Source organism: Alexandromys fortis, unplaced genomic scaffold (assembly GCF_014885135.2).
Source record: "Alexandromys fortis isolate MF-2015 unplaced genomic scaffold, M_Fortis_MF-2015_v1.1 scaffold_63, whole genome shotgun sequence".
Lineage (NCBI taxonomy): Eukaryota > Metazoa > Chordata > Mammalia > Rodentia > Cricetidae > Alexandromys > Alexandromys fortis.
In genome coordinates, this window is record NW_026067953.1 from 4,961,505 (window position 1) to 4,988,321 (window position 26,817).

Consider the following 26,817-nt stretch of genomic DNA (forward strand, 5'->3'; position numbering starts at 1 on the left):
GCAGGAGTCAGAGGAGATGGAGGACACCAGGAGAACATGGTCTATCTGCTCAGCTACACGGGGCTCCCATGGGCTCACGGAGACTGCAGTGGCAAGCCTGTGGCCCGCATGGGTCTGCACCAGGTTCTCCCTGTGTATGTTATGGATCATAGCTTGGTGATTTTGTGGGACTCCTAACAGTGGTACCCGGTGTAACTCGGACTCTTCTGCCTGCTGTTGAGACTCTTTCCCCCTATTAAGTTGCCTGGTTCAGTCTCAACCAGAGCTTTTTGCCTTGTCTTATTGCAACTTGTTTTGTCCTGTTTGGCTACTGTCTCCCGGAGGTCTGTTCTTTTCTCAAATGGGAAAAGAGTGGATCTGGGGTGGGGCAGAGTTGGGGTGAGGAATGCTGGGAGAGGTGGAGAGGGAGGGAAGCCTGTGGCAGTGATGCTTGGAATGAGACAAGAACCTGTTGAGGAAAAAAAAAAAAGCAGCCTGCAGGTGCTATACTTTTGAGAATTCTCTTAGCTATTTTGATTGTCCAAGTCGCAGTTCCAGCTGTCTTGAAAATTTCAAGAATGGTTGTATGGCAGCTGGGGAGATAACTCAGTGTAACTTACGTGCCAAGCAAGCATGAGGATCTGAGTTCAATACCCACCCCCGCATCCAACAACAACAAAAATCCAGATGCAGTGGTTTGTATTGCAATTCCAGTGACAAGAAGTGAGATACAAGATGTCTGGGTGTTTCTGGCCAGTTGGCCTAGCCAAACTGGTAAGCTCCAGGTTCAATGAGCCCTTGTTCAAAAAAATAATAAGACGGAGGCTGGAGAGATGATTCAGCAATTAAGAGCACTAGATGCTCTTTCAGAGGACCTGTGTTCAATTCCCAGCATCCACATGGAGGCTCAAGACTGCAACTCTAATTCTAGGAATCTAGTCGAGCCTCCATGGGTACCAGGCATGCATGCAGTGCACACATATAGATACAGACAAAACACCTCCACACATAAATAAAATTAATAGTAATAAAAATTAGAGAGGGACTGTGGACTTCTGATTCACATACAGGCATCCTTGTTTACCCAAACATACGTGTGCATACACACATGAATCAAACATGTATACACACAGTAGTATGTGCTATTTTCTGAAGCTACTTGCTTGGAGCCTCAAGCATTACTCAGCATGGCAAATTAAATAACATCAGATTTGGCTCAGTGAATGGCATCTGCCCTTCCTCCCAATGTTTCTCCTCAAACACTGCCGTGGCATCTAGAGGACGTACCGTGACTTTCAAGGTGATCCTGAATGCAAGACCCAAAGAAGCATGGGCCAAGCAGGACATCGAAGGGGACACTTGGGAGGACACTGGGAATTATCATCCATCAGGGACAGATGGACTATTACTGCTACAATGGCACTGTGACCCAGGATAGCAGCTAAAAGATACAGCCCAACAAAGGTGCCTTAGTGGGGTGGTGAAGCCCAGGTTAAAAAAAAAAAAATCCAAACCAAACAAAAAAAACGGGATGGAATCTTAGAACATTGCAGCAATGGCTTAGGGTAGAAGGCCCGCTGTGCATGCCTGAAGACCTGATCCACTAAAAGTCAGAACCCCATGAAAGGGACCAGGAAATCTTTTGGGAGCATCTCTTCCTCTCTATCAGAGATGACAGATGCCTAGTCACCTGCTTTGGGTGTGTGCTACAGAGACTTGTCTGCTGGAACCATGGGCCCCAGGATGGTGGCAGGTCCTTTAAGAGGTGAGACCTAGTAGAAGATAATTAGGTCCTAAGGGGCACCGTGCTCAGCAGATATTAACGTAGTTCCTGCAGGACCTGGTTATTTCCCAGGACAAGGGGTTGTTATAAAGAACAAATTTAGCCCTTAATCGCTCCCTTCCAGCCTTGCCATGTGATCCCCACGCCATCCTGGCTGCATTCAGCTGATTTTCTTTTATTATACTAGAAAGGAGACTCACAAGGGTACATGTGTATAGGGACTGGCGGGGGCACTTAAGCACTGGTGACATTTCGTGCTGGGATGCCATCACTTGAGACCCTCAGGATATAGGACAGGTGGGCAGACCCCAATCCCAAAGTCCATCTTTATTTTAGTATTTGGCGACTTCTGGACAAGACCAGATCTTAGTCATATATTCTGTGCCTGGTGACAGGAGCCCTGTGTCTGTCCTACACTAGTGGCTTTGCAGAACACTGAGAAATTTCTCATCAAAACGAAGGCAGGTGTGAAGATGGGTACCGCGTGCAGTTGAGACTCTAAAACCAGACAGAAAACTGTGCAGATTTGCTTTTGTGGGTTAGACTCAGGATGGGATGTCTCGGGACCAGGGAGATGGCTCAGGCGGTAAAAGATCTCCTGTGCAAACCCAGACACCTGAGTTCAGATCAACAGCATCCGCATTAGAAAAAGGAAACGAAACAAAACAAAACAAAAAGGCAGGGCAGGGCGGATGGTCATGCATATATATACTTCTAACCCCAGGCAGGCAGAAACAGAGGACTCCTAGAGCTTGCTGGCAAGTCAACCTAGTTAATGGTGACCTTCTGGTTCAGTGGCAGTTCTTGTCTCAAAAGGTAGAGTGTCTTCCAGAGGATCCAAGTTTGGTTTCCAGCACCTACATCAGGCAACTCACAACCCCGTTACTCCAGTACCCGGGGATCTGACGCTCCCTTCTGGCCTCCACAAATAGCTGGCATACAAACACAGACACAATAAATAAATAAATATTGGGGATTTATCAAGGAAAACATCAACCTTTGGCCTCTGCACACAGCACACACACACGGTCTCTTCCACGGTTCAGTAGTTACACAACACACAAGGCTCCTCTTCAATTGATGCAACTCAGTAATTTTTATTGCAACTGGAAGACAATACATCACAGAAACTTTATGGTAGGTCTGGGGAAGTGTTATTTACAATAAATGATGAAGTAGTTTGTCTTTGGCAATATGATTACACATGAAGAACGCAAAATGCTGTATGGATCCCTCCCAAGCAACACCAAGTCCCCCGAGCTCGGCTGATGGTGCCATCTCTACACCGCTGCTTTAGGCAAAGGCAAGCACCACCCAACGGACATCATTTTCCTTCTCCTTTAAGATTCTCCCCTTCTGTTCATGATATTGGCAGTTTCATACAGAAATACAGAAAAAAGAAATTGGCTTCTGAAGAAATTATTACTCTTATAAATTAATTTGGCCTTGTAGATCTGTTGGCCTGGAAAGGTGGGGTGACCCCAAGATTCGGCCACAACCCTCTAGGTCTTCTCGCTGTTTTGTCACTGTGGTTTTGTTTTCTGTAAAATTAAAACAAAACTCAGAAATGCTACAGAATCAGAGTATTAAGAAAATGTCCATGTAGCCATTTCTCAGACACACACCGATGCTTTCTCCATCCCCACGTTCACCGTGACAGTGCAGGTAGTGGGGGACTGGCTGAGCCAGCTGTGGCCTTGGATGGCTTCAACACACACACTCAAGAAATGATGAATGCATCCAAAACAGAAAGTGTGCTGTTTCCTCTAAAACAGGGGAAATGGGGGGGAATCAGGTATGCCAAGATAGAAAACAATTTCTAGGTTTGACAGGATCACCATATCGAAGTCTTCTGAGAATCCAATATGGAGCACTGATTATTTGCAAAAGGGTGGAGAAGGCATGTTCTCCGCTTTTGCAAATGAGACACAGCGGAGAAACACTGCTGTAGAGATCTCAAATAAAGAGTCTTGATTTCAATACTAACAAGACAGGAAGGGTATTTGTGAGCATCCCACAGCAAATCAGAAATGAGCATTCCTCAGCGGTCTGACTCCAGAAGCTCCACAGCACGGGGCAGCACCATAGACATATCCATTTCGGCCATGAAAAGGTGATCGCTTTTAAAATGGTGTTTTCCTTCCTTAATTTTTTTTTTTTGGTCAGTGAAGCTAGCACTTGTTTGCTGAAGGGTGGAAGAGTGACCAAGTCACACCCATTATTCATGATAAAGCAACCGAGTGGACAAGTCTGTGCTTAATTCAAGAACAGCCAGCAGGGGAGAGGACGCTGGGAGTTAGCCACCATGGCTGGCGCGCTCTCAAACGAAGAAGGGTTAACAGATGAATTCACAAAGGTGGGCAGGTCTATACAGAACACTGAATGCCGTGTGTAACTCCTCATGACATCCCAAGAAACAGGAACACCACACAATGTATATACTTTGATTTACACATTCCATTACAAAGGAAAAAATAAAAATAAAAGAAGACACCATTACAATTCTGTAACTGTTAACTGCAATAGAAACCAAAGTCTAGTCTGACAGGTAACTAAAAAGGGTTTATCACGTAGGTTATATAGCAAAAGTGTTGATGTATATTATATATAGTAGTATAAATAATAAAAAAGTATTATTTAAATTAGATCACAGTGCTGCATCATGTGCCTAACAGTGTTTGATATAGTACTGGTGGGCTGGGACCTACAACACGAAGGACTGAACTGTCAACACTGGCAAGTCACAATCAAGAGGGGACATATGCTCCAATGTTTTCTTTTGGTGGCAAAAAATAATACTAAAAATAAAAAACCTTCTCAAGACGAAAGAAAAGGATTTCTTCATAGAAACAAAGAAATCAGTTGCAACATCTGGGCAGCTGTGATCCACCAGAAAGAAATGAGTCCCAACGTGAATAAGGTTTGAGAGGGGAAGAGGAATCACCCTGAATTTAGTCTAACCCTATATATGGGAAAACGTCCCATGTGGGTCATTTGTCCCTAACTCTGGCATCATGTCATAGCCACCCCCACTCCTCCCCAAGAGGCTAGAGGTCCCAGAGTGGCACCACTGAAACCCAAATTGGTGACTTGGGGTGCTGAGCATGGGCCTGCTGTGTTAAATTCTTAGGCTGGGCACCAAAGCCATTCTCTCTTGCCTGGGCACCAATGAATGCAATACTCCTTCTAGAATGTTCCGTGATAGGAACTGCTATGAACAGAAAGCGCTAGACATGCTGAATGACTCTACAGGAAAAACCCATTCTTAGGAAAGGGTGTCAACCCATTCTTCCTTGAAGACCCAGGCAAAGAGAGAGACCTGCTTCAGGTGTCCTGACCACAGTTTCCTTACACATGTGGGTTTGGTTCAGCTTTAGTTTCAGAGAGCCAGCCTTACCAAAAAGAACTCTTGAGAAATATCCTGACTGGAGAGGGGGAGGGAAGTGGGCGCTTGTGATAAACCAGAAAGAAAATCTACGATGCAAACCCTTTCCACAAAGTCCTAGAGAAAGAAGAAAGACAACCAAGAGAGGATAAAAGGTTGGTGCGTATTTCACCTAAGGAAAGAAAGCCACTGTCTCTCCTCTTAAATGTGTCCGAGGGCCAACAGCCAGTGGTTGTAATGCCATGGTGCTGATGTGGTCACTGTTGTTTCCAAAGCATCTGTAAATATTGCTATAGTTCCCCGTTTCCCCCTCCCCCCTGCCCCATGTGAGTACATGAGACCCTGGAATGACACATGAACCACAAAGAAAGAACACCACACCCCTTGAACGATGCTCAGGCGATCTGTCAGACTAATGGATACACAGGCTAGTGTGAAAGCTAAAAGAACACCTGACGTTTGGGAAGAAAGTCCAAGACTAAAGTGAATTACACTTAAGCAAAATATTCTTTCACAAATAAGCTTGTGCTTAAATTCTCTACTGCTCTTGGGGGAGGGGAAAGAGAGGGTGCCTCCTGCCCCTTGGCTTGTTAAGGACACGGACAGCCTCAGTCGGCAGACTTCGCTACAAACGTCCACATACACATTGATAACTTTGTTTTCGCCTCAACAGTCAAAATACAGAGTTAAACACAATTGAGCCATTGTTTTGGTTATGCATAATGTGTATGCCTCCCAAAACAGAAGGAAAATAGAAAAAGTACCCTTACTAAAGTTTCCCCAACAAGTCTTCCAGAAAATTCCAACAAAGGCGCCAAGGGAGGCTCAGGAAAATAACACTTAGAAAGCTGCCCGATGAGGTATTTATGCAAAAAGAGTGGTTCTGGGGTTCAGAACGCACTTGTATAAGATAGTTTTCTAGATCTCTGGGAGATCAGAAAAGTAAATCACACACACACTGCATCTTGTTATCTCTGAAAGAGGCCTCTGCCCCTTCGGAAAAGTGAAACGAGGGGAGACAGCCCACGTGGGGTTTTCATCGGAAGAAGTCCCCTGCCAGAAACAGTGCCGAGCGCTTACCTTCGCCTTCAGTAGAGGTCTGAGTCTCACCGCTTTTGGGGGTGGGGAGGATGGTCTTTTGGACTTGGTTAGGTAACAACAGAAATCAAAGCGTGACTCAGGTTCCAGAGCCACGGATGGCTTGTAGGGTGTCAGAGGTTTGTGGGGGAGAGAGATCAGGGCACTGGGAAAACACACCTGTGCTCTCATCTAATCTGGAACCCCCTTGAGGGGTCATGTTCAGGGACAGGTCTGAGTAAATCTCGCCCGCCCCCAAGTGGGAGCCCCCAACTCCTGTTCTCTCTGGAGCTGCCTTCAGGTTAGGTAGGGGGAGGCAGCAGAGAACCTCCTTCCTTCCAGGCGGATGCGGTTGCCAAGGTACCTGGTTCTGACAGGCGGACATAACTTTAAAGGCCCACTCCTGTCCTGTTTCAAAAGTCCAAGGTTACCTCAGTTTTCTCCCTCTCCCAAACATCTGACCCTGAGCCATGGTAGTGTTTTTCAAGTTCCCTCCGTTTGGGTGGAAGGCCATATTGTTTTAGGGATTTCTCTTTAGACCTCAAGGAAAAACAGGTTTCCTTTTTTTGGCAAAGGTAACTGGAGTTTCTGGCTTGTGTGACATGGTCTGGTTGTCATTCAGCTCTCACTATCTTGGTGGTCTTAGTCCCAGGGCGACTACAGCTGAAGAGGCAGCGACAGCCAGCCCCCTTCTCACTGCGAAACCTCACAGTCGCAGCAAAACACGCAGGGCTGGCCCATCCAAGCCCATAATCACTTACTTCCTCCTACCCATGCACCCTATCTCTTACCCTCACCCAATAAGGCCCATTAGCATGTTTCCCCTTCTTCTGGCGAATTTGCATAATTATTCACTGCCTTTTTCCTAGAACCAAATCACGGTCATGATTTTTCTCAAGTAAGCGTCCCATAATTCTCTTGACTCTATCATACACACTACTAAGTTTGCCCTCGAATTATTGCGTCATGTTAAACACATACAGACAAAGGGAAGGACACACTCTTCAGTAGAGAATCAGAGGGGTCGGGGCTGAGTGCGGACAAGGCAGTATAGAGCTCAACCAACCAAGCCCTACCAGAGTACGGAGATAATTTATATTGCAGAGTAAGTTCCCCAACAGTCAGAGTTTTGTCCCTGAAGAAGGTTAAACCTTAAACACCTGCTTCAAAAAACCAAAACAAAATAACAACAACAACAAAAAGAAAAAGGAGAAAAAAAGGAAAAGAAAAAAAAAAGAAAGGAAAAAAAGAACAAAAGAACCTCTAAGCCTAAGGGCTTAAAAATTAGAGGCATAGCCTTCTCTCTATTTTCTATATTTATATGAAAATAATTCATGCTTCATGCTAAATACATTATTTACCTTACAAGAACTTTGTTATTTTTGAATAAAAAAAAGTTTATTTTTGTGATTTTTTTTTTAAATTTTCTTTTCTTTTGTTTTTTCTTCAAAGGAATCCATGCATCGTGGATCAGAAATTTCTGCTGGCTACACTGGCTGAATGTGAAAACCACTGATTTTATTTTTTTATTTTTGCAAAGAATGAGTTCTGGCATTAATTGCAAACCCTTTTTGAGGGCTGTATAGGAGTTGTATTGATTACCATGTTTTTGCTTTTCATGTCCATCAGTGCGCCTTTAACCTCTTAAAAAGACATCACAATATGAACGGCAGTTTTTGTAGCACCCCCCCACCCCCAAACTTGGATCAGATTGTTTGAATGGGAAAGAATCTGTACCATTTTTCCTTAACAGCTGCTGTCATGTTTTGGGCATGATTGCTTTCACTTGGGCAGTTAAAAGGATATAGCCTGTTTTCTGCATCAGCTTTAAGTCTCGTGTGTGCGTGTGTGTGTGTGCATATATGTGTGTGTGTATGCGCAGGCGCACACAGGGCCAACCTTCAGGCTTATGGCTTTTGGAAGTCTTCTTAATTGAACAGAGAGCAGAATTCAGTGGCTAGCAATGGCTCTAAGAATTTTCCCTGTCTCTCCCCATTAGACACTGAGGCCGGATGTACTGAACAGTCTGGTAGTCAACTTGTGAGACGGTACCAGGTTCAAGCTTAAGAAGTACCGAAGACTGGCAGCCTTGGGCTTGCTATCTGGCAATGCCATTGGCATTTCTGGCACATTGGTATGCCAGGGCCAGAGCACAGTGTTACCCTTAGAGGATGCTGTTCCGAGGGGGACACGGGGCTCCTCAGTCTCTGCGATTGCTCCCCAGTTTCACTCCAAACAAAATTGACTTTTTAAACCTAAGGGTTGGCCTGAGCGTGATGATTCTGCATGCGTGCCTCCTGGGTGGCGCAGGAGTATTCCTGTGACATTAATGCTGACATCCCTGTGGGTTCAGTCACAGGTGTCTGACAGGCTGCAGGAAGCAATGGTTAATTTTGGCTTTTTTTTTTCTTTCGGTTTTTGTCTTCAGATAAAGAAAAGCTTTTGTAAAACGGCTGAGTGTCAACATGAGTTCTATGGCTTCAATCTCCTTTAAACATAAAATTCTTAAGGGTCCAAAAACAAAGGAGTGGGGGGCAAATTAAAAAGAAAAAGAAAAGAAAGAAAACCAAACCAACAAAAGGAAAAAAAAAAAAAAGAAAAAATTGCTGATATTGCCACAAATCATTAGAAATCTCCTGACCTGCTGAAACCAAATGGCCATAAGTTCAAAACAAATCAGAGACTTGTTTCAATTTTTTGTGGTTTCCTTTTGTTCTTTTTGCCCCTTGGCCGTCCGATTGGTGATGTTGTTCAAACAGGACCGGATCCCAGCCAAGTGCAGGAGGGAGCCGGCGGCCTCTTTCATCTCCTCATCGTCACTCTCGGGGGGTTTTTCTGTGCGTCTCTTTTTGAGGGGCAGTGTGTCGCTGGGGACCTTCCTGGCCTTGGCGAAGTGCTGCCGCTTCTTGTGCTGGGATGCGTACCCGCTGTCCCCCAGGGCATCCTTGGCCTCCTTCTGGCTGGGCTTCCTGTCATCCTCCTCTGTCTCGCTGTGGCTCTCGTGGCTCTGGAAGCTTCCCTCACTGCCCTCCTGGCTCCCCTTGGTGGCAAACTCATAGTGGTCGTCAGCCGAGGAAGAGGAAGAGGAGATGGAGTCGCTGGCGGGAGAGGTGCTTCGAGCATTGGAGGACTTGGCACTACTGTAGTTGTGATCCTCCTTGGGATCGCCACTGACCACCGGGGAGCCACACGGCGGCTCACTCTCAGTCCGCATCCGGCAACTGGTGATGCTATTCCTGCAGACGGAAGAGGAAACACCAAATTACATCTCCTCTGGTGGAGGCTCCTGCAGGCAGAGCTAGCAATCCCAGAACATGGCTAACAGGTACAACGATCTCTGCAGAAGGGCCCCCGTCCCCACCCTGTCCTTGCGCTCATCCCTTCCCACCCCAACAGACATGTTCACTTAATCCACGGTGTCTGAGTTGTCAAAGCAATACTTTAAGGTGACGGCAGAGAAACCTTTCTTTTACACATTAGCCCCAGCACCACTGGAGTAAGACACCACCAGCCGATGCTGGCTGGGCACCTCTGAAACAATGAAGTGGCATTTGTCAGAAGGCTAAATACAACATGTGGTAAAGAGTCCTGCCTTGTGGGGACAGCTGCTCGCTCACTCTGCCGATGTGCACCGAGTATGTAAGAGAGGAGATCCAGGGGAGCTGTTAGTGAAGATTCTAGCATCTAACGAAACAGTGAGTAGGGGCTGGCTCATGGAGGAGAGGCCGGTAAGTTACTGTTTCTTGAGCTCCCGACCAACGGACGCCCTGCTGAGCCCATAGGCGTGTTTAACTCCATCAAGTGACCTCACATGGGTCTGAAGTGAGTGCCACAAAGTTCGGTCACTGACTAAAGCCACACAGATAGCGACAGAGCTGCGACTGAAACCAAAATGTACGTGCTCAGCTGCACTCGGGTCAGTGTTCCCCTGCAATTCCCCGCCAGAACGTCACATGGGCTCTCCCAGCACCCATCATGCCCCGCGTCACTTCTTGTGTATATTTATGCCACTGGCCCTTCTATGTCTCCTTGTTGGGAGGTAGGGAGAGGCACCGTGCCCACCTTCTGCTGCTTTCCTGATGTGCCTGGCACACAGCAGGTGCCCAGGGTGGGTGGGAGTCTGAGGGACAGATGAGCGCAGGAGGCATGGGGTACTATAGTCAAAGGGAGAAGGAACTTTAAATATCTCCCAAGTCCCAAGCAGGATAGGTCCTGTGCTGATACAGGACCAGTATAGACACTGCCAGAACCTTCTGGCAGAGACAGGCATACTGGTGCACTTTTTGGGGTGTGAGAACTGGAATATAGTCGGATCTCATCCTTACTTAATGAAATTAACTTTCTCTGAGATTTCAGCACGGGTCTATAATCCATAAATTACACACCAAACTCTGCAGGGAGTGACAAGCTCCTTCAATTATTAATAACTTGGCACAAAGTGGCTCATGTTGGTGTAGGCCCAGCTGCACTGAGCTGGTGTCAGATGCCTCCTGCTGCAGGGGGTTGTCACTCCAGGACACCAAATGCTGAGAAGAAATTAGCCATCCTCAACTCCTTGGAAAGTGCGTTTCTAACTACCGCCTCCACCCCAGAACCCAAACCCGAAACCATTCATTCCAGTTGACATTCGATACAACTGAAATGCCTGCAGCTTCTCAGCCTTGGCCGAGTCTGTGAATCATGATCTTCACGGTGACCACAGATTAGCATCAGCAAAAGCCACTTGATCTCACCAGGCCCCTAGGAGTTTAAGCCATAGGCCCAGCAAAGCCATGTGCGCTCAATCTCAAACCTGGAAGCTGTCCACTTTCCTCATCCACAGAGGGAATACAGGAAGTGAGACCTTGCAGTCGTACCTTGCAGTGGTTCAAGGCAAAAATGATCAGTGTTTGTAACTAAGAAGCCGCAGTGCAGGCCAATTCTGACTGCGGCTCTCCTTATGGCTCTCATTTTGTTCCACCCTACTTAAATGCCATGGGTTATCTCAATGGTTCTCAACCTCTGGGTCGCGACTCCTTTTGGGGGGGGGTCACCAAAGACCATCGGAAAACACTGATATTTACATTATGAGTCATAACAGCAGCAAAATTATAGTTGTAAAGTAGTGATGAAAATGATCTTTATGGTGGGGGCGGTCACCATAACATTAGGAACCATATTAAGGGGTCACAGCATTACAAAGGTTGAGAACCATTGAGTTACCTGGTACCCAAGGGTTCTCTAAGGAATGAACAGTTCTACACCTACTGGTTGTCATTTGGAAGAGTTGCCTGCGCTAGGCACTGACCTGAGGATTCTGACCTCTTGCCAAGTATGAAAAGCAGACAGGATCATCTAAGAGGGGCCTGGAGGCAGTGCAATGCCTCTCTACCAAAGAAACCACAAGCAGAGAGAGAGAGGCTTGCTCTAAACATCTCCTGGTCAAAACTTTTGACCAGGTAGCAAGGGAGACACATTTAGAAGCAGCTTCCCTGACTACAATACAGACATCAGATACGGCGCGGCGATGCATTTTACAGGCATTCTGAGTTCACTAGGAAATATGGGCAGGGCTGTACAAACTAGACAGCCTGAGTTTGATCCCCAGAACCAAAGCTGTCCTTTGAGCCCTGAATGGGCGTCACACACAGCAACATTCACAAAAATAACATACAACACAAGGGGACAGACCCACCCATCCAACCTATCATTTTAAAACTAACTTGAAATGTGAGCAATGGGGGAATCAGGAAACCGGGGTTTCCCTGGAACAATTACCTACCCCAGGACTGGGGCAAGAGCCCAAACTGATGGAGGAGGAAAGAGAAGCAGGGATGGGAAACTGGTTTTGTTACCTTCATGGATTTTATGGTTGCTCCAAGGGAGTCACAACAGACTCAAGCCCACCATTCCCATAGGCATCCAGAAGTTTGAAAAAGCAAATCTTCTTTGGAATAATACACTTCAAATCCAACCACAGAGAATCCCAACTAATTAGCGTGCACAGAACCTAGGTTCATAATTTTAAAGCCATTAAGCACAAGGGAAATACACTATTACAAGTGAGAGAGAGCAGAGAAAAAGCTACAGAGCCCAAACTGCAAAGACTGCACATGTTGAGACCACAGAGAAGGAGATTAGTATTTAAAACAAAGATGAGGCACAGGAGGTCAACAGCCCTGGAACCCTGGCACTCAGGGGGTGAGGCCCTCTCTTATGGACTGGAAAATAAAGTATACAACATGCAGCAGAATATGGCTAAGGGGTGGGAACGCAGGTGAGAGGGCTGGACTGATCATCAAACTGGACAGCATTGGTGCTGAGGAGCAGGAGTCACGAGAGCTTGTTCAGCGCCTATACAGAAGCTGGGAGCGTCTGTCTATAACCCCAGTGCTGGGGGGCAGAGCAGCTTCCTAAACAGTCTAGCCCAACCCATGTGCTTCAGGCTTCAAAATACCTGTGTGTGGTGGTACCTGCCCACAATTCCAGCACTTGTGTGTAGACAGAGAGGTCAGGGCTCAAGGTCATCTTTACCACCCATACAGAGAGAGAGAGAGAGAGAGAGAGAGAGAGAGAGAGAGAGAGAGAGAGAGAGAGCTCAAGGTCAACCTTTCCCAGGAGACTGTCTCAAACAAACACAAGAAAATTTCACAGAAACTGAGCCGGACTTTTAGAGGGGTAAGAAAGCACAAGATGTCACAACCAAATTAATGGCTGAAAATTTTCTAGATTGGCTGAAAGGTACCCATTTTTGGACTAAAAAAGCCAATACATGCTTATCAGGATAAACACTGAAATTCACGCCTACCTATCACTATCAAATAAAAAGGTAAGCCAAGAAACAAGCAATACAGGCCACAAAAAAAAAAAAAAAAAAAAAAAAAAACAAAGAAATTAACCAACCAACCAACAATCTAATTACTTAACCAAAACCACAAGGATAACTAGGAACAAACAACACAACCTAACCAATCAGTCAAAACCACAAAAGATCACAGCACTGTGTCGTGGCAGTCCCGGCTCCTCAGAGGACAAGGCAGGAAGATTGCTGGCTACATCAGGAGGCCAGAACTGGGCAAAGGTGAGATACAAAAGTAGAAGGAAAATGCCAACGGGTAGGGAGTACCACAGCCAGTGAGGGCAGCAGGAGCAGACAACACTCTCAAGGCGAAAGAGAGAACACTGGTCAGATGACGCCTTCAGACTAGAAACAGACACAAGGTCAAGGCGCTACCCACAAACTATAGAAACTTCCTAAGAACATTATTTGGGAAGCACAAATGTGATCTAAAAGGGAAGGCTTGGTGCACAGGAAGAAACGACTAGCAAAGGAGACACAAGCAAACGGTGACTGAACTGCAGAATTATGATCGATGGCTTAAGAACAAAGAGAAGCAAAACAGAGGCCAAGCACTGAACTTTTTTTTAATTCCCCATTTGGGAGGTGGCGAGAACTGAAGCGAAAATATTCGAAAGGCTTGGTATTGATCACAAGGTTAAAGATATCGATCAAACATTTTAGGAGGTTCATGTCAAAAGTTTTAGGGCTCACAATGAAAGAGGAACGTGACGCTTAACTTGGGAGGCAATGGAATAAGAAGAGGGAGAAGTCAACATAAATAATGCTCAGAAGGGTCTGGAAGCCGGGGATAAAGTACGTGCAAAATTAGACGGATATGAATCCAAAGATGCTAATAAAAATGGGCAAAAACCTCTTCAACCAGAAAGGTACAGATTAGTGCTAGGGATTGAAAAAGGTGTGCTGTTTATACACCGTGAGCCTAAAGCAAAAGAACAAAGGAAGGTCAAGATCACGGAAGTGTGTCAGCTGCGGAAGCCAGCCAGGATGAAAGACAGGTTTCAAGGCAAATGCTACGACTACAAACACAGTCCTAACCCACAAATGTTTGGTTCGCCAGGGAGATCAAACTGCTCTCAACAGGAATTCTTCCAAAAAGAAGATGGCTCCAAAATACATCTCCTACAGCTAGAGTGTTTCAAGAAGGAAGAGCCAGACCCACGGTGTGATGGGTTTAACATGTCATTCCCAGTGTCAATCAGACTTCTCTCTCTCTCTCTCTCTCTCTCTCTCTCTCTCTCTCTCTCACACACACACACACACACACAGATACATAAATAATGAAAATGGAAAATACTGTTTTAAGTACATGTGGAACACTTTAAAAAATTGATTGTATTAAACTATCTATTATCTACCTACACTTGGCCATATATACTGGGGCATCCAGACTAGGCTTAAATATCTCAAATGCCGAAGAAGTCTCACGTTACTGTGCATCTAAGTTCACGGTGAATGCTTGAAGTGGAGACTGAACATTAAGAACCTTCTACTCTTTTTTTTTTTTTTTTTTTTTTTTCAAAGTCACAGATGCCCTTCTAAGAATATGTACTGGTCAAAGAAGAAGCAATAATGAGAAAAAAAAAAGTCAGGAAGGATGCAATAAGGCTGTGGTTTGAAGGAAATTAAAACATTAAACTTTGTAGGAAAAGGTATGCATCTATACGAAGACAAACAACAGGGAAGAACAGAAGGTAAAAGCAAAGGCCAATGAGGGGTCAGACAAAAGGCTAAGGGCACTGACTGCTCTGAGAAAGAACCAAGTTCCATCCCAGACCCCTCACAATGGCTCACAACCACCTGTAACTTCAGCTCCAGAGGATCAGATGCCCTCTTCTGAGATCTGGGCAACCACACCCACGTGGTCCACATAGAGACACATACAGTCAATGAAAACAGGACAAATCAGATGAAACGTTGCTTTGCAAGAAGAAAATGACAAGTTTAACCAAGCAAAAGGAGAAGACACACATGAAACAGAAATGGAACGTAGCTATAAAAGATATCTTAAAAGATCGTAAATACTGAGACTACTTTATACCAAGATATAAGAACACTTAGGTGAAACAGATTCGCAATCACCCAGTTAGGTCAATAGGAAACACCAAGCCCGCTGTCTCTACAATCAATCACTACACAGATTAAACTCCCATCCTGGAAGGATGATACCAGCACCACACTGTCCTGCAAGTGAGCTCCCTCAACTACCAGGCAATAAAGACATTCGATTTCATATAGGAAGGGATGAGAGAGTGGGCTAATCAGAGTGAATACTCAATTACATTTACAGGGCTCACATAACCTTGACACCACAACTGGATGAGGACCGCATTGGAAGGGCAGGCTGCATAAACTAAATGGCCAAATCCGTATCTAAAATACCAGTTCACCAACTCCAGCAATAAAAGCACAATGCGTCAGGTGTGATAAGCAGAGAAATGAACGTGTGGTTCAGAATCAGCAAATTTATTATGCAGCTCATCACAGTAAAGAAAATTTAGAGAAAACTTTACTGAGTTTCAAGTGATAGAATCTTTTAAAAATGAAATTTGATGATCAGTAATGATAAATACAGGAAAAATTTAGAGAAAACTTTACTGAGTTTCAAGTGATAGAATCTTTTAAAAATGAAATTTGATGATCAGTAATGATAAATACAGGAAAGTAGGACTGGGTAGAATTTTGTAATTATGATAACATATACTTGATTTTCTTTTCTTTTTTAAATAAGTCTCACTATGTAAAGCAGGCTGTCCTGGAACTCACAGAAAGCCACCTGCCTCTGCCCACAGAGCGCTGGGGTTAAAGGTGTGTGTCACCGTGCCCCACTCTTCCTAAAAATAATTAATATCAAGGGCTGGTGAGATGACTGTAAAAGGTCCAGACGCCTTTTGAAAAATGTGGGATAATCACACAGTGTGGCATTATCCATCAGTATAAACGACACAGTTATAGGTATAGGAAGCAAACAGACCTCACTGAAGAAGATGCCTTGCTCCAGCTAGCAAAAAAATGTTTATGTTACCAACACCCTTTGAATGCAAAAGGAGGGGATAGTGGTTACCTACCAGAGGACAAAGCAGTCTAGGCTGGGTGGTGGGTTCACAAGCACTGTATCATCAAACGTCTAATAACAGCCAAATGTTTCATATATTCTTGTATATGAATACAAAACTGCATAAAGTTTTTTTTTTTTTTTTTTTTTGAAAAACAGCTCCCAGAATGGAGAATGAAGAAGGAGGGGCTGCAGAGACATCTCGGTGGTTAAGAGTAATAGCTGTTTTTCCTGCAGACCCAGGTCCAATTTCAGCACCAACATGATGGCTCGCAACCATTTCTAATTCTAGTTCCGGGGATCTGATGCCCTCTTCTGGCTGCTGCAGGCACTGCATACATGTGGTGTACAGACATCCAATCAGACAAACCACTTATACACAAAACATAACAACTAAATGTGTGTGTGTGTGAGACAGAGAGAGAGAGAGAGAGAGAGAGAGAGAGACAGACGAAGGATTTAAGGAAAGGCAGGCAAAGAACCACTAACCAGAGAACTACATCTCACCAGGTTTCAAATTCTCCCGACGAGGGTCAGAGCTCTGAGTTCATAGTTCTTCCCTACAGTCCTCATAGAATCCGGCCTAATTCTACCTGAACATCATCTATGAAATAAAGTTCAAGACCCCTTTTAGCCCTGGAGTCCTATTGGTGTGGTGGCAAGAAGAAAGAGCGCAGGGGGGAGGGGTGCCCCATCCTGGGGTTGACAGCTCAGGTAGCTCTGTCTTAGGGTGCTATCCAAGGAAAAGCACAATAGAAACATGACTCTCCTGCACGAGGCTCAAGGTCCTGAAGGGTCCCACAGTCAGGGGCCTACCCAGAACCTGCAGGAGCTGAGGACGTTCAGACACAGGAAGGGACAAGGAGCCAAAACCAGGACTTTCTAAAGTATTTGGCCAAGGAGTGGAGAAACGAGGAGAGCTCCACAGAGCGGATCCACTTTCACCGGTCCAGGCAGGGCAGAAGCAAAGACTCTTGCAGGGATGTGAGGCCCGGGAGGGATTTGGGTGGTCTTTCTGATGGAGTTCTTTGGGTCCTTTCTCCACCTCACCCTTTACTATCGTCTCCTGTCCTCCTGCCCCAAAGCATAAAAAATTTAATACTACATTCTGAAGCCACCTTTGAAGGCCAGTGTTAGAGACAAAAGACAACAGCTGCTTGACCTTAAAGAACCCAACACAACGTGGGAAGAGACGGGTGGCACATTTCCCTCTACTTCTGTCTCTAGGACACACCTCCATCAATGCTGCACTCTCAGGGGGGCTTCTCTAGGTGACCAGGAGCAGAGTGAGGACAAGGAGGTTTCTCCTAGTGGTCTGGCCATAAGAACTGGTGCTGTGAGCCGTAGCAATGTCTTGTCTCCTGTTCCGTGGGAAATGTTTGCAAGTGAGGTTCTTAGAGACCCAAATGAAACCAAGCAGCTGCACACGGTGATTATGGGGCTCTCCCTCGCAGTTTTGGCACATGTCGAGGGCTGGACTTACAGCCGGGGCCTTACCCTAAGTTTGCCCTGCAGGAAAGGTAGCGGTGGTTCAGCCTAACCCCAAGGTTCAAGGCCTGGGAAAGTATGGGGAAGGCACAAAGTGCAAGTGCCCAAGCCCTCCACGTCATTTGTAACTATCTGCACGGAGTATCCTTAGTATGTGCAGGAATCACAGCCGTGCTAAGTCTACTAATCCATGGGTTTCTGTGCGCATGCCCACGTGCCATGGTCAGAACCACTGATCCGCAGAGCAAGGATCCAGGGGACTGTCTCCTGATCTTAGTTTCTGGGCACTAGCCCTCTAACAAGGACCCACCTCAGAGCCATTCTCTTGATCCTCAGTGAAAACTGGGGCATTTCGTTCTTTTCCGTTGGAGCGGACATATGGGGAATCAAAACCAGCCCTGAGGGGCCAGTGAGATGGCTTAGCTGGGAAAGGCACAGGCTGCTAAGCACGACAAACTGAGCTCAATCACGTGGTGGGGAAGAAAACTGACTCCTGCATGGTTCTCTGACCTTTAGGCTTCCCAACCCCTGATATGTAACACACACACACACACACACACACACACACACACACACACACACACACACGTCCTGGGAATCGAGAGATGGTTCAGGGGCTAGGAGCACTGGCCGTTCTGTCAGAGGTCCACAGCTCAGTTCCTAGTACCAATAAGGTGGTTCACAGCTGTTTTTAAATCCAGTTCAAGGAGACAACACCCTCTTCAGCCTCCAGTGGACAACACACGCTGCTAAAACATACACACACACACACAAAGTAAAAACTAAAAAATTCTTTAAAAAAGAAAAAAGAACCTCGGAGTTAAAATTAAGATGTTTCAGATCCTAGACTTGTAACCTCCCTACCTGCGAGGCAGCACACAGCACCACTAGGAGAGATGAACTCTGGCCCACCCTCTCCCTCTTCTCCCAGGTCTGTGATCACGTGTTCCATTTGATGGAATCTCTTCCTCATGTTAGAGTCATATTAGGCATTGAACCTAGGGCCTCATGCCTTCAGGCAGGCACGCTTCCACTAACACACATTTCCAGATCCATCCATTCAATGGAACCTTCAGAGGATTCCCTCTGGGAATGAGGGAGCAGAAGCAAGCAACACGCACTTAGCCACGGGCAACAGTCTTAAGGACGACGCATCCTGAGCACTCCACGCCCCGGCAAATTTAAAGATAAGCAGGTTTCCGATGTCGAAGGATGGGCCAATCTTGGAGGTTATTGAGTAGAAAGTCAACACGGTCGAGTCAATTACACTATTGACAGATGCTCTTACGAGGAGATTTCGCATCATAATTATATGCAAAGGAACCCAGCAAATACAAGCTGTGTAATGATCGGCTAATAAAAGTAACACTTCATCCATGTCAATAACAGTTTCAGACTCAAGACAAACAAACATGGCCTTTGCCACTCAGTAGAGAGGGAAACGAGATCCCCGAAAGACAAATATTTTCACTTAAGTTGGGAGGCGATTAGAAGAACACAGGAAACCTGTCACACAGGAGAGGCGGGCACCAGCCTGCACTGCTGCTCAGTGACTCTCCCGGGCAAACCCTGGCACACCTGCAGGACCCGCAGGCACACACTGTCCTGTGGACTGGCAGGCAGCATTCAGGGTTCTATTCTTCCCTGGACTGTTTCTCTCTCAAGTGCGGCTGAATTCAGATTCGAGGGGCAGGTGGCCAAACTTAAAATGTGTGATGAATAGGGTGAGCAGAACAGGATCTCCCGCCCAGTCACATCTTACTGGGTCTCAGGCAATGCAGAATCTGCAAATGCCTTCACAGCTGGGGGCTCACTCCTCTGAGTCTCCCTATAAGGGGGGCAAGACAACACAAGCAAATGTCCCCAGGCTCACAGAGCACCCCCTCCAAACAAACAAACAAACAAACAAACAAGTAAGAGAAACCTCTTTTGGAAAACAGAGGTTGGGCAGGTAGAGGACAATATTTGGAAAACACTGCGAATGCAACCCCTTCATGCATGTGTGCGTGCGTGTGTGTGTGTGTGTGTGTGTGTGTGTGTGTGTGTAATGATAAAATTATAACCAGTCAGCTTCCTGCCCCAATGCCATGCTTCTCCACCATAGTGGACCGACCGTGTTGACTCTAGAACTCTAACAGAATGAAACCTTTCTTCTCTGAGTTACCTTAGGTCACGGTATGTTACAACAGGAAAGGAAGTAATACGGGTGCACTCATGACCCCAGTGTGTGTGTGGGGGGGGGGAGGGGGAGGAGGCGTGCAGCCGAGCTGCAGATCTTTAGCAAGCAAGCCACCTAGAAGAGAAAAGGGGACCCAGAGGAACACTAACAAGCACGGCCACATACCAAAAAGGCCACAGTGCAAGCTCCCTTTTAGAAAGGTGTTCTGCGGGGATCCTATGCACACTGAGGGAGTCTACAGAAGACAGACACTGCAAGGGAAAGACACACAAGTCATGGGCGGTCAGTGCTAGCTGTCAACCTGACAGAACCCAGAAGACCCGGGAGACAGGCCTCTGGCACGCTTATGTGGACCATCTAGATGAGCAGAGTGGGACGGTCTCGTCCACAGTGGGCAGAGGGTGCTGGGCTGTGTGGACGGAGAAAGTGAGCTGAACACAAGCTTGCATTCCTCCCTCCCGGCATCCTGCTAAGTGACCTGTTGCTCTGAGATCCTGCTCTTTGACTTCCCCACCATGACTGACAACACCCCCGAACCACCAGCCTTTCTCCTTTTACACAATTTGTCAGAGTATTTTATTATGGCAATAGGGGGAAAACCATCACTGAACATATTTGCTTCAAGAAGAAAGGCAGGGGGGTGTCAGGGTGATGTGGAGAGAGGTGTGGAAAGTTCAAGAGTCACATTTTAGGGAACTAGTAAGGCAGTGACTTATAGATGGACAAGAGACATAGGAGCCTGTCACGTTGTATGTGAGGACCCTAAGTCAGAGGTGGACCCTATGCAGGGGCTGGTGATGGTGAGGGGAAGAGGAGGAGGAGGAGGGAAAGAAACTACCCCAAAAAGCGCCCATTTAGTCTCTTCTGGCATGAGTCTCAGTAACAGGGAAATGATACCCTTGCTACCCACAGACCCCTTACCAAATCACATTTCACACGCACCCCTCTATGGAGTTTCACAGATGAGGAAACTGAGGCAGGTTCAGACGGATGAGACAGCAGGGGAGTGACAGAAGTAGCTCTAAAACCCAGTCAACAAGTGCTCATCCTTGAAGTCTGGCCTCTTTTGCCCGGTACTTTAAGAAAAGCCTAGCTTATATCCCACCTCACTGGGGAGGAGCTGAGATCGCCTGAGAGCACATGGAGATGACGGCATCTGGACTGGGCATGTGTCTCGTTCCTTTGATGCTGTGGACATTCAAGCTGGCCCTCTCCACCTCCTGACAATCCCCGCCTCCCCCGGAACTGAGGGATGTTTCCCCACTCAGCAGGCAGGCCCCACCCAGAAAGCTCTTCCCTTACCTTATGGCCGCAGTCATCCCAATGGGAGTGATCGGCAGTGGGCGGACGCCAGGAAACAGCCCTCGGCTCAGAACCCTCGCTCCGTTTTGTATCACTCCCGGAGAGACTAGGAAAGCAAAAGAAAGAGACATCACAGGTGAATTCAACTGGGCAGGAGTTAGCAATTTTGAGAGAGAGAAAAGGTGGGGGAACAGAACACGCACACACACACACACACACACACACACACAGAATAAGACAGAAAGATAATGCGCAAACAAAGTCATCAATAGTTTACAAATTATTGATGCTTTTGTTAAAAAAGAATCAATCAAACATTAGTTTAAAAGGGGGGGGGCTTCGGGTTGGGAAAGACGACTGTGAGCAAGGAGACGGCGGTATGAATTCCTAACAACCAGCAAGAGCTAGGCATGCACTGGAGAGCTGAGAACTTGTTGGGCACCAGCCTAACCCAAACTGAACTTCTGACCAGGCAAGAGACCCCTTTCTCAAGGCAGTAAGGCAGCGAAAGACAAAGATACCCATGGCCTGCTCTGGCTTCTGTAGGAGGGTGCACAGGCACACCTGCCCAAATATTCACCTGTGCAACGCACACACACACATACATGCCCCAAAACAGAACAAAACGAAATTTCCTACACCCATTAGTAAAATCTCTCATCTTTGGTCTTCTCCTAAGAACATTTAATATCACAGAGATGACAGGGGACTGCAGATGGCACAACAATCACATCACCTCATATTGCTCATGTTTGCTAAGGTCAAAGGTCGAGAATATCTATGCATTTGTCCGTCATCCAAAACAAGCAGAAAACAGACAAAGAGGGGCGGGCTAGCCTCAAGTCCTTGCTTCTGCACTGTCAAAGACTGGCTTCAGGGGCCTGTCAGTCTTTCCCTGCACCCCTTTCCAGCATTCCTAGTGTCCCCTGACCCCTCTACTTTCTTCTACACACACCGATCCCTCGACGTGCCCTTAACAACTTTCCACCAGCAATCTTAAGACCTGGGGTCCAGGCTCCCCTCCCCAGCGTCCTCAAGGATGTACCTACAGGGAGTCCTGTGTATGTGACCATTATCCACCTCCTGAACAGTAGCTTCAGCTGGCACAAGGTAAGCCTCTAGCTCCTGCCGCATCTGCAGACATCGCCTACGGGGCCAGGTGAGCTCTGCAAACGGAGTGGGCTACCACGGAGATCCCCGAATGTTTATTCTGCTCTCGAAAGAATACTCTAGACCTCTTCTGCTCCCTGAAACCCTGGCACAGTCCCATACTAAAAAGACGTGGATAAATAGTGCCCTTTCAAACAAGCAACAATGAAATACTAGAAAATTATACACTTGAAAATGAAAAGCAGTCTAGATGTCAAAATTAAAAACCCATGTTATTTGCAAACAGTAAATACTTTTATGAAACAAATTACTAACGCATACGTGTTTCATAATTTTTAGGTTTCTAATAATTTTTTTTTTCAGGACCGAGAATGTTGTTCAGTTGGCAGAATGCTTGCCTACCATACACAAAGTCCCGGGCTTGGTCCCCAGCATCCTAAAAACCAGCGATGGCGATGACCACTTGTGATCCCAGCACACAGGAGGTGCAGGTAGGCAGGGGGATCAGAGCCGGTACAGTCATCCTCAGCTACATGATTGGGGGGAGGGGGTCTGAAAGTCCTTGATGTATGGTAAATATGAAATAATCCTTTAAAAGTATTTGCATGATTACATGTGCGCACATGATGAGCATGGGAATGTCTGTATCACGACACGTGTGGAGGTTGGAGGGCAAGTCTGTGGGGTCTGCTCTCTCCTTCCACTTTTGTGTGGGATCAAATTCAGGTAGGCAGGCTGGCACAGCAAACACCTTTACTGGCTGAGCTGAGCCGTCCTGCCTGCCTGAAGGCAGACTACTTTTACAGACTGTCCATTTCTTGGGCACTCTGTAATTCTTGCTAATGACCTTTGACACTTCTCTTCTGGTCCGAGGTCCTTGTGAGAAGGTCTTAACGAAAGGCAGGATGCAGGATAAGATTGCCACTCTTGCTTAAGTCAGTGCTACAGCACACCCGTGTTCAGAATGCCCTTGGTCTCTCACTCTAACTGATCACGTGAGGAGGCACAGCTGGACAAGAAACTCCACCCATTCCCAATTAGCAGCCTGACTTCAGAGGATGGACGAGGTTGTCTGAGGCAGGAGGATAACCAAGTACCTTACGAGCATGGGAACTATTCCAGTTCACAGCTAATTACTCTATGAGGAAGCAGGGTCCAAAAGATTTACAACGTGATTTGTATTTCCCGATGTCAAGACTTTGAGTGTGAGATGGAGCTGACTCTCGATATTCCAATCACTGGAACGAAGTAGAATCCAGAAAACAGACTTACCCTGAATATGGTCAACCGAGGTGTCAAGACAATAGTGTCAGAAAGCAGCATATCACAGCACACACACCCCTCCCAGGACAAAGCAAACCTTGACCCTTACCTTATACTGCATGTGAAGATTAATCATAAACAGATCTACCTTTACAAGGGGAAGGCACAAGAGGAGGAGAACTCAGATTTCAGCTTGCTGCAGCAGTCTAGAGTATATGGGCTTTTGCTAGCTATCAAGAGAGTACAAAGAGGTTTTCAAGGACTTCTGATGGTACACCCTAGGTCACGTAGCCACGGGGTGAGTGTGTCACTGAAGATCTCAGTGAGAACAGTAAGCGGTTCTGATACAATGGACCACGTCGGAAAAGAGTTAAATACTGAAAATCTGTACCATGATTCTAATCCTTGTCAGTAAAAATTACATATGTGCAACTAGTTAGCATCTCCCTGTGTATTAGGAAAACTACAGTTAAATGGGAGAGAGAGAATTGGAGGGTATGAAGACACGCTAGGGTAAGTACTAGTGGAGATGCTCCCTACCCACTGAGCAGGGCAGGGGCTGAGCGGCGCCTGGACCATGGTCTCGGAAAACACTGGTTATCCCACTATAGTTCTGTTGGATAAAAATCTTACAGGGTTGTTCTGAGAATTAAATAAGGTAAGCTATGAAGACCGTCCAGCCTCGTGACTAGCGCTCTATGCTTATTAATATCATCTCTGTCATCAGTATCCTTTGGCCATTCCATATCACCTCTGAAGGAAGCTCTGATGATTATCTCTAAGGCATAAGAAGACTCAATGGGGAAATTCAATTCTTGTCAGTCTATTCTGCCTTTGGTAGCTAACTCTAACCTCACATTCACCCACTCAAACTCTTCCCAATCCATGAACTGTGTTCATTTCAAAGCAACCTGGCAGCAGTACCAGGTATGTGCGCCTGAGCCCGCGAGACTGCTGGGGAGCATAGGCTGGCTTATCCTCTGAACCCGGAGCTCCTCCTCAAATGAGCTGCTGGGTGGTGCCTACAGCTCCTGCCAGTCCCCGGGTCCTCATCGGCGACACACGCCATGCGGAGATGGTGAATGCGGGTGAGCTCGTTCATGGCTGCCAAAAGCCCAGCTGTGACACTTCACTGTGCCTCCATCTCTTCTCCTCTCTGTCCCCACGCCCAGGTGTCAGGAAAGTGGTTTCTGGAAACTGTGTCGAGCCGATATACAACGGCTCTGTGGAAAAGGCATTGGGATCCATCATTTACTCCCTGTCCACTGGACACCAGGCAGGAATGTGAGTCCATTCTCCAGCCCCTAGTCGGAAATAAGCACCTCTTCTCTTTCCCTTTCCTCGCTCTGTCTCCTGAAAGCATCCACATACAGCCTCACCACATGCCCTGAGGTGTAGTTAGCAGCAGCTCAGTCAGGGACTTAAAAAAATTCATATTGGAAGTCAACTTCTAACTCCGTGCTCACTCCCATGAGAAGAGTCCAAGCCTTCAGCACCATCTTTTCTTGAAGACCAAGTACATATCCTTTCTCCCAGCAGCCTGGGAGAAGAGACAGGCAGCTGGGCTGGGTGCCATAGGCTTCAGCACCAGACTCCCCAGCACTTACTGGTCAACTATGTTCTCTTAGGCCATGGACTGTCTCTAAGCCTCCTGAAATTAGCTAGACTGTAACACGCACACCGAAACAGGGACAATCAACAGCATGGCTCAGAGCTGATGCTAGGGCCTGGAGTGACAGTGTAACCTGAGGAGGTGTCTCTGCGTGTGTGAGGTGAGTGTGCGCAAGTGTGCAGAGTCTTGTGATGACCCGAGGTTGACACTGGGTGCTTTCTTCTGTCAATAGCCAGAGCCATGTCTGCAGCACAAATTCTAATTGGTCCTAGTAATAAAAACCCAGACTGAGATATTAGGGGGTGAAAGCTGAAAGACCAGAGAAGCAGAGCTGCCAGCCACTGGTTCTCACCTCTAGGAAATCCTCTGACTGAATGGGGTATCCTGTCTCTACCAATCCTCAGATGGAATCCTCAGACTGAAAGCAAGGGCGAGAGCTCCTGACTGAATGGGCTGAGGTCCCGACTCCTCTGGCCTTACATTCCTCTCTCCTCCCAGCCACATCCCTTCCTTTCTCCACCTCCCGAGTGCTGGGATTAAAGATGTGTGCAACCACCACCTGGCCTCTGTGGCTAACTAGTGACTAGCTCATCACTCTGATCTTCAGGCAAGCTTTATTTGTTATAGCACAAACAAAATATCACCACATATGTCAGCTAGATTGTTAGGGCCATTGAGCTAGGATTTGTCCCTGCCTCCCCAGCAATGGAATTACAGGTATGTACCACCCCCCCCCCACACTTCTGGGACTCGGGTCCTGTTTGTACAGGAAGCACTTTTCTGACCGAGCCACTTCCCAGGGTCTAATGCTCATTTTTGTTTTGAAAAGTCCAAGGCATAGAACAAACTATGCTGGCACACTGTGCTCTCCCTCAGCCCGTCACCAGCTCCCCCTTGGTGCGCACCTCCCCGAGTCTAAAATTAACCTCAGAGGGGAGCTCGCGGCTCTGCCATTGGAGGGCAGCCCTGGCTAACACCATCAGAGGCCATAAGCAGAGCAGCAGGCCATTCCTGTCATCATGCCTACCCCCTTCCCCGCACCCCTTCCACCTGCTCGCTTGGAAGCAGACTGGGCAAGGGCTGCCATGGCAGGACAGCCTGTTTCCTGTGGGCTTTCTTCGGTGAAGCCTGACAGGGTTGACATATACCCCAGTTCCAGGCAGCACCCCCTTCCCTCTGGGTCCATTCTGCCGCTTTGTTTATTATCCGGAGTTCCATCTCTGGGAACAGTCCAGCCAAGGATTATATAAAGCTTCTGGAGATGGGTAGTGGTGACCTGGTTTCTCCACGGGGGTTAAAGATCACTCACAAGGACTGTCAAGGGAGCTACTAGGCAGGCGATTCAGGAGATGACAATACTGAAATGAGTCCACGCTGCCGCTCTTCAGGGGGAGACCGGAGAAGGTGGACAGATTTGAGTCTCAGAAGTCAGGACGATGAGCAGACAACCACACTCTCTGCTGGCTGTTTTGGAAGTAGCATTCTGAGCACGCGACACAACGGCCCTGCTTGCAGAACGAACCCCATACACTTCGGATGATGCCACGGGGACAAACTTAGAACCCCAGGCTTTTATCAGCTGTACTCCACGACCTCATTCACACCGGAGTAGACAATTGAAACAAGAGGTGGTGGGTCCTCAGAGACGCCAGCCCAACCATTTCAGGGTGCACAGGCCTCCTGGGTTCTCACTAGTGTCTCAGGAAGGGTCTTTTCTATACCTCACTTGGCTTCAGAGCCTGGGTG

At 46.9% G+C, this 26,817-nt stretch overlaps 1 protein-coding gene across 11 annotated transcripts in view; it reads right to left on the minus strand.

Moving 5' to 3' along the window:
- Positions 1-2,834: 2,834 nt before the first annotated feature.
- Foxn3 (forkhead box N3) overlaps positions 2,835-26,817 on the minus strand; it is a 370,445-nt gene continuing 346,462 nt past the window's right edge. For all 11 annotated transcript variants that reach the window (XM_050151430.1, XM_050151427.1, XM_050151429.1 and 8 more), the window contains 2 exons: positions 21,087-21,192; positions 2,835-9,460 (listed from right to left, as the gene is read on the minus strand). In XM_050151430.1, the coding sequence (XP_050007387.1) occupies positions 8,914-9,460; positions 21,087-21,192 (653 nt within the window). In that variant the 3' untranslated portion in view covers positions 2,835-8,913. The remainder of the gene's footprint in view (positions 9,461-21,086; positions 21,193-26,817) is intronic.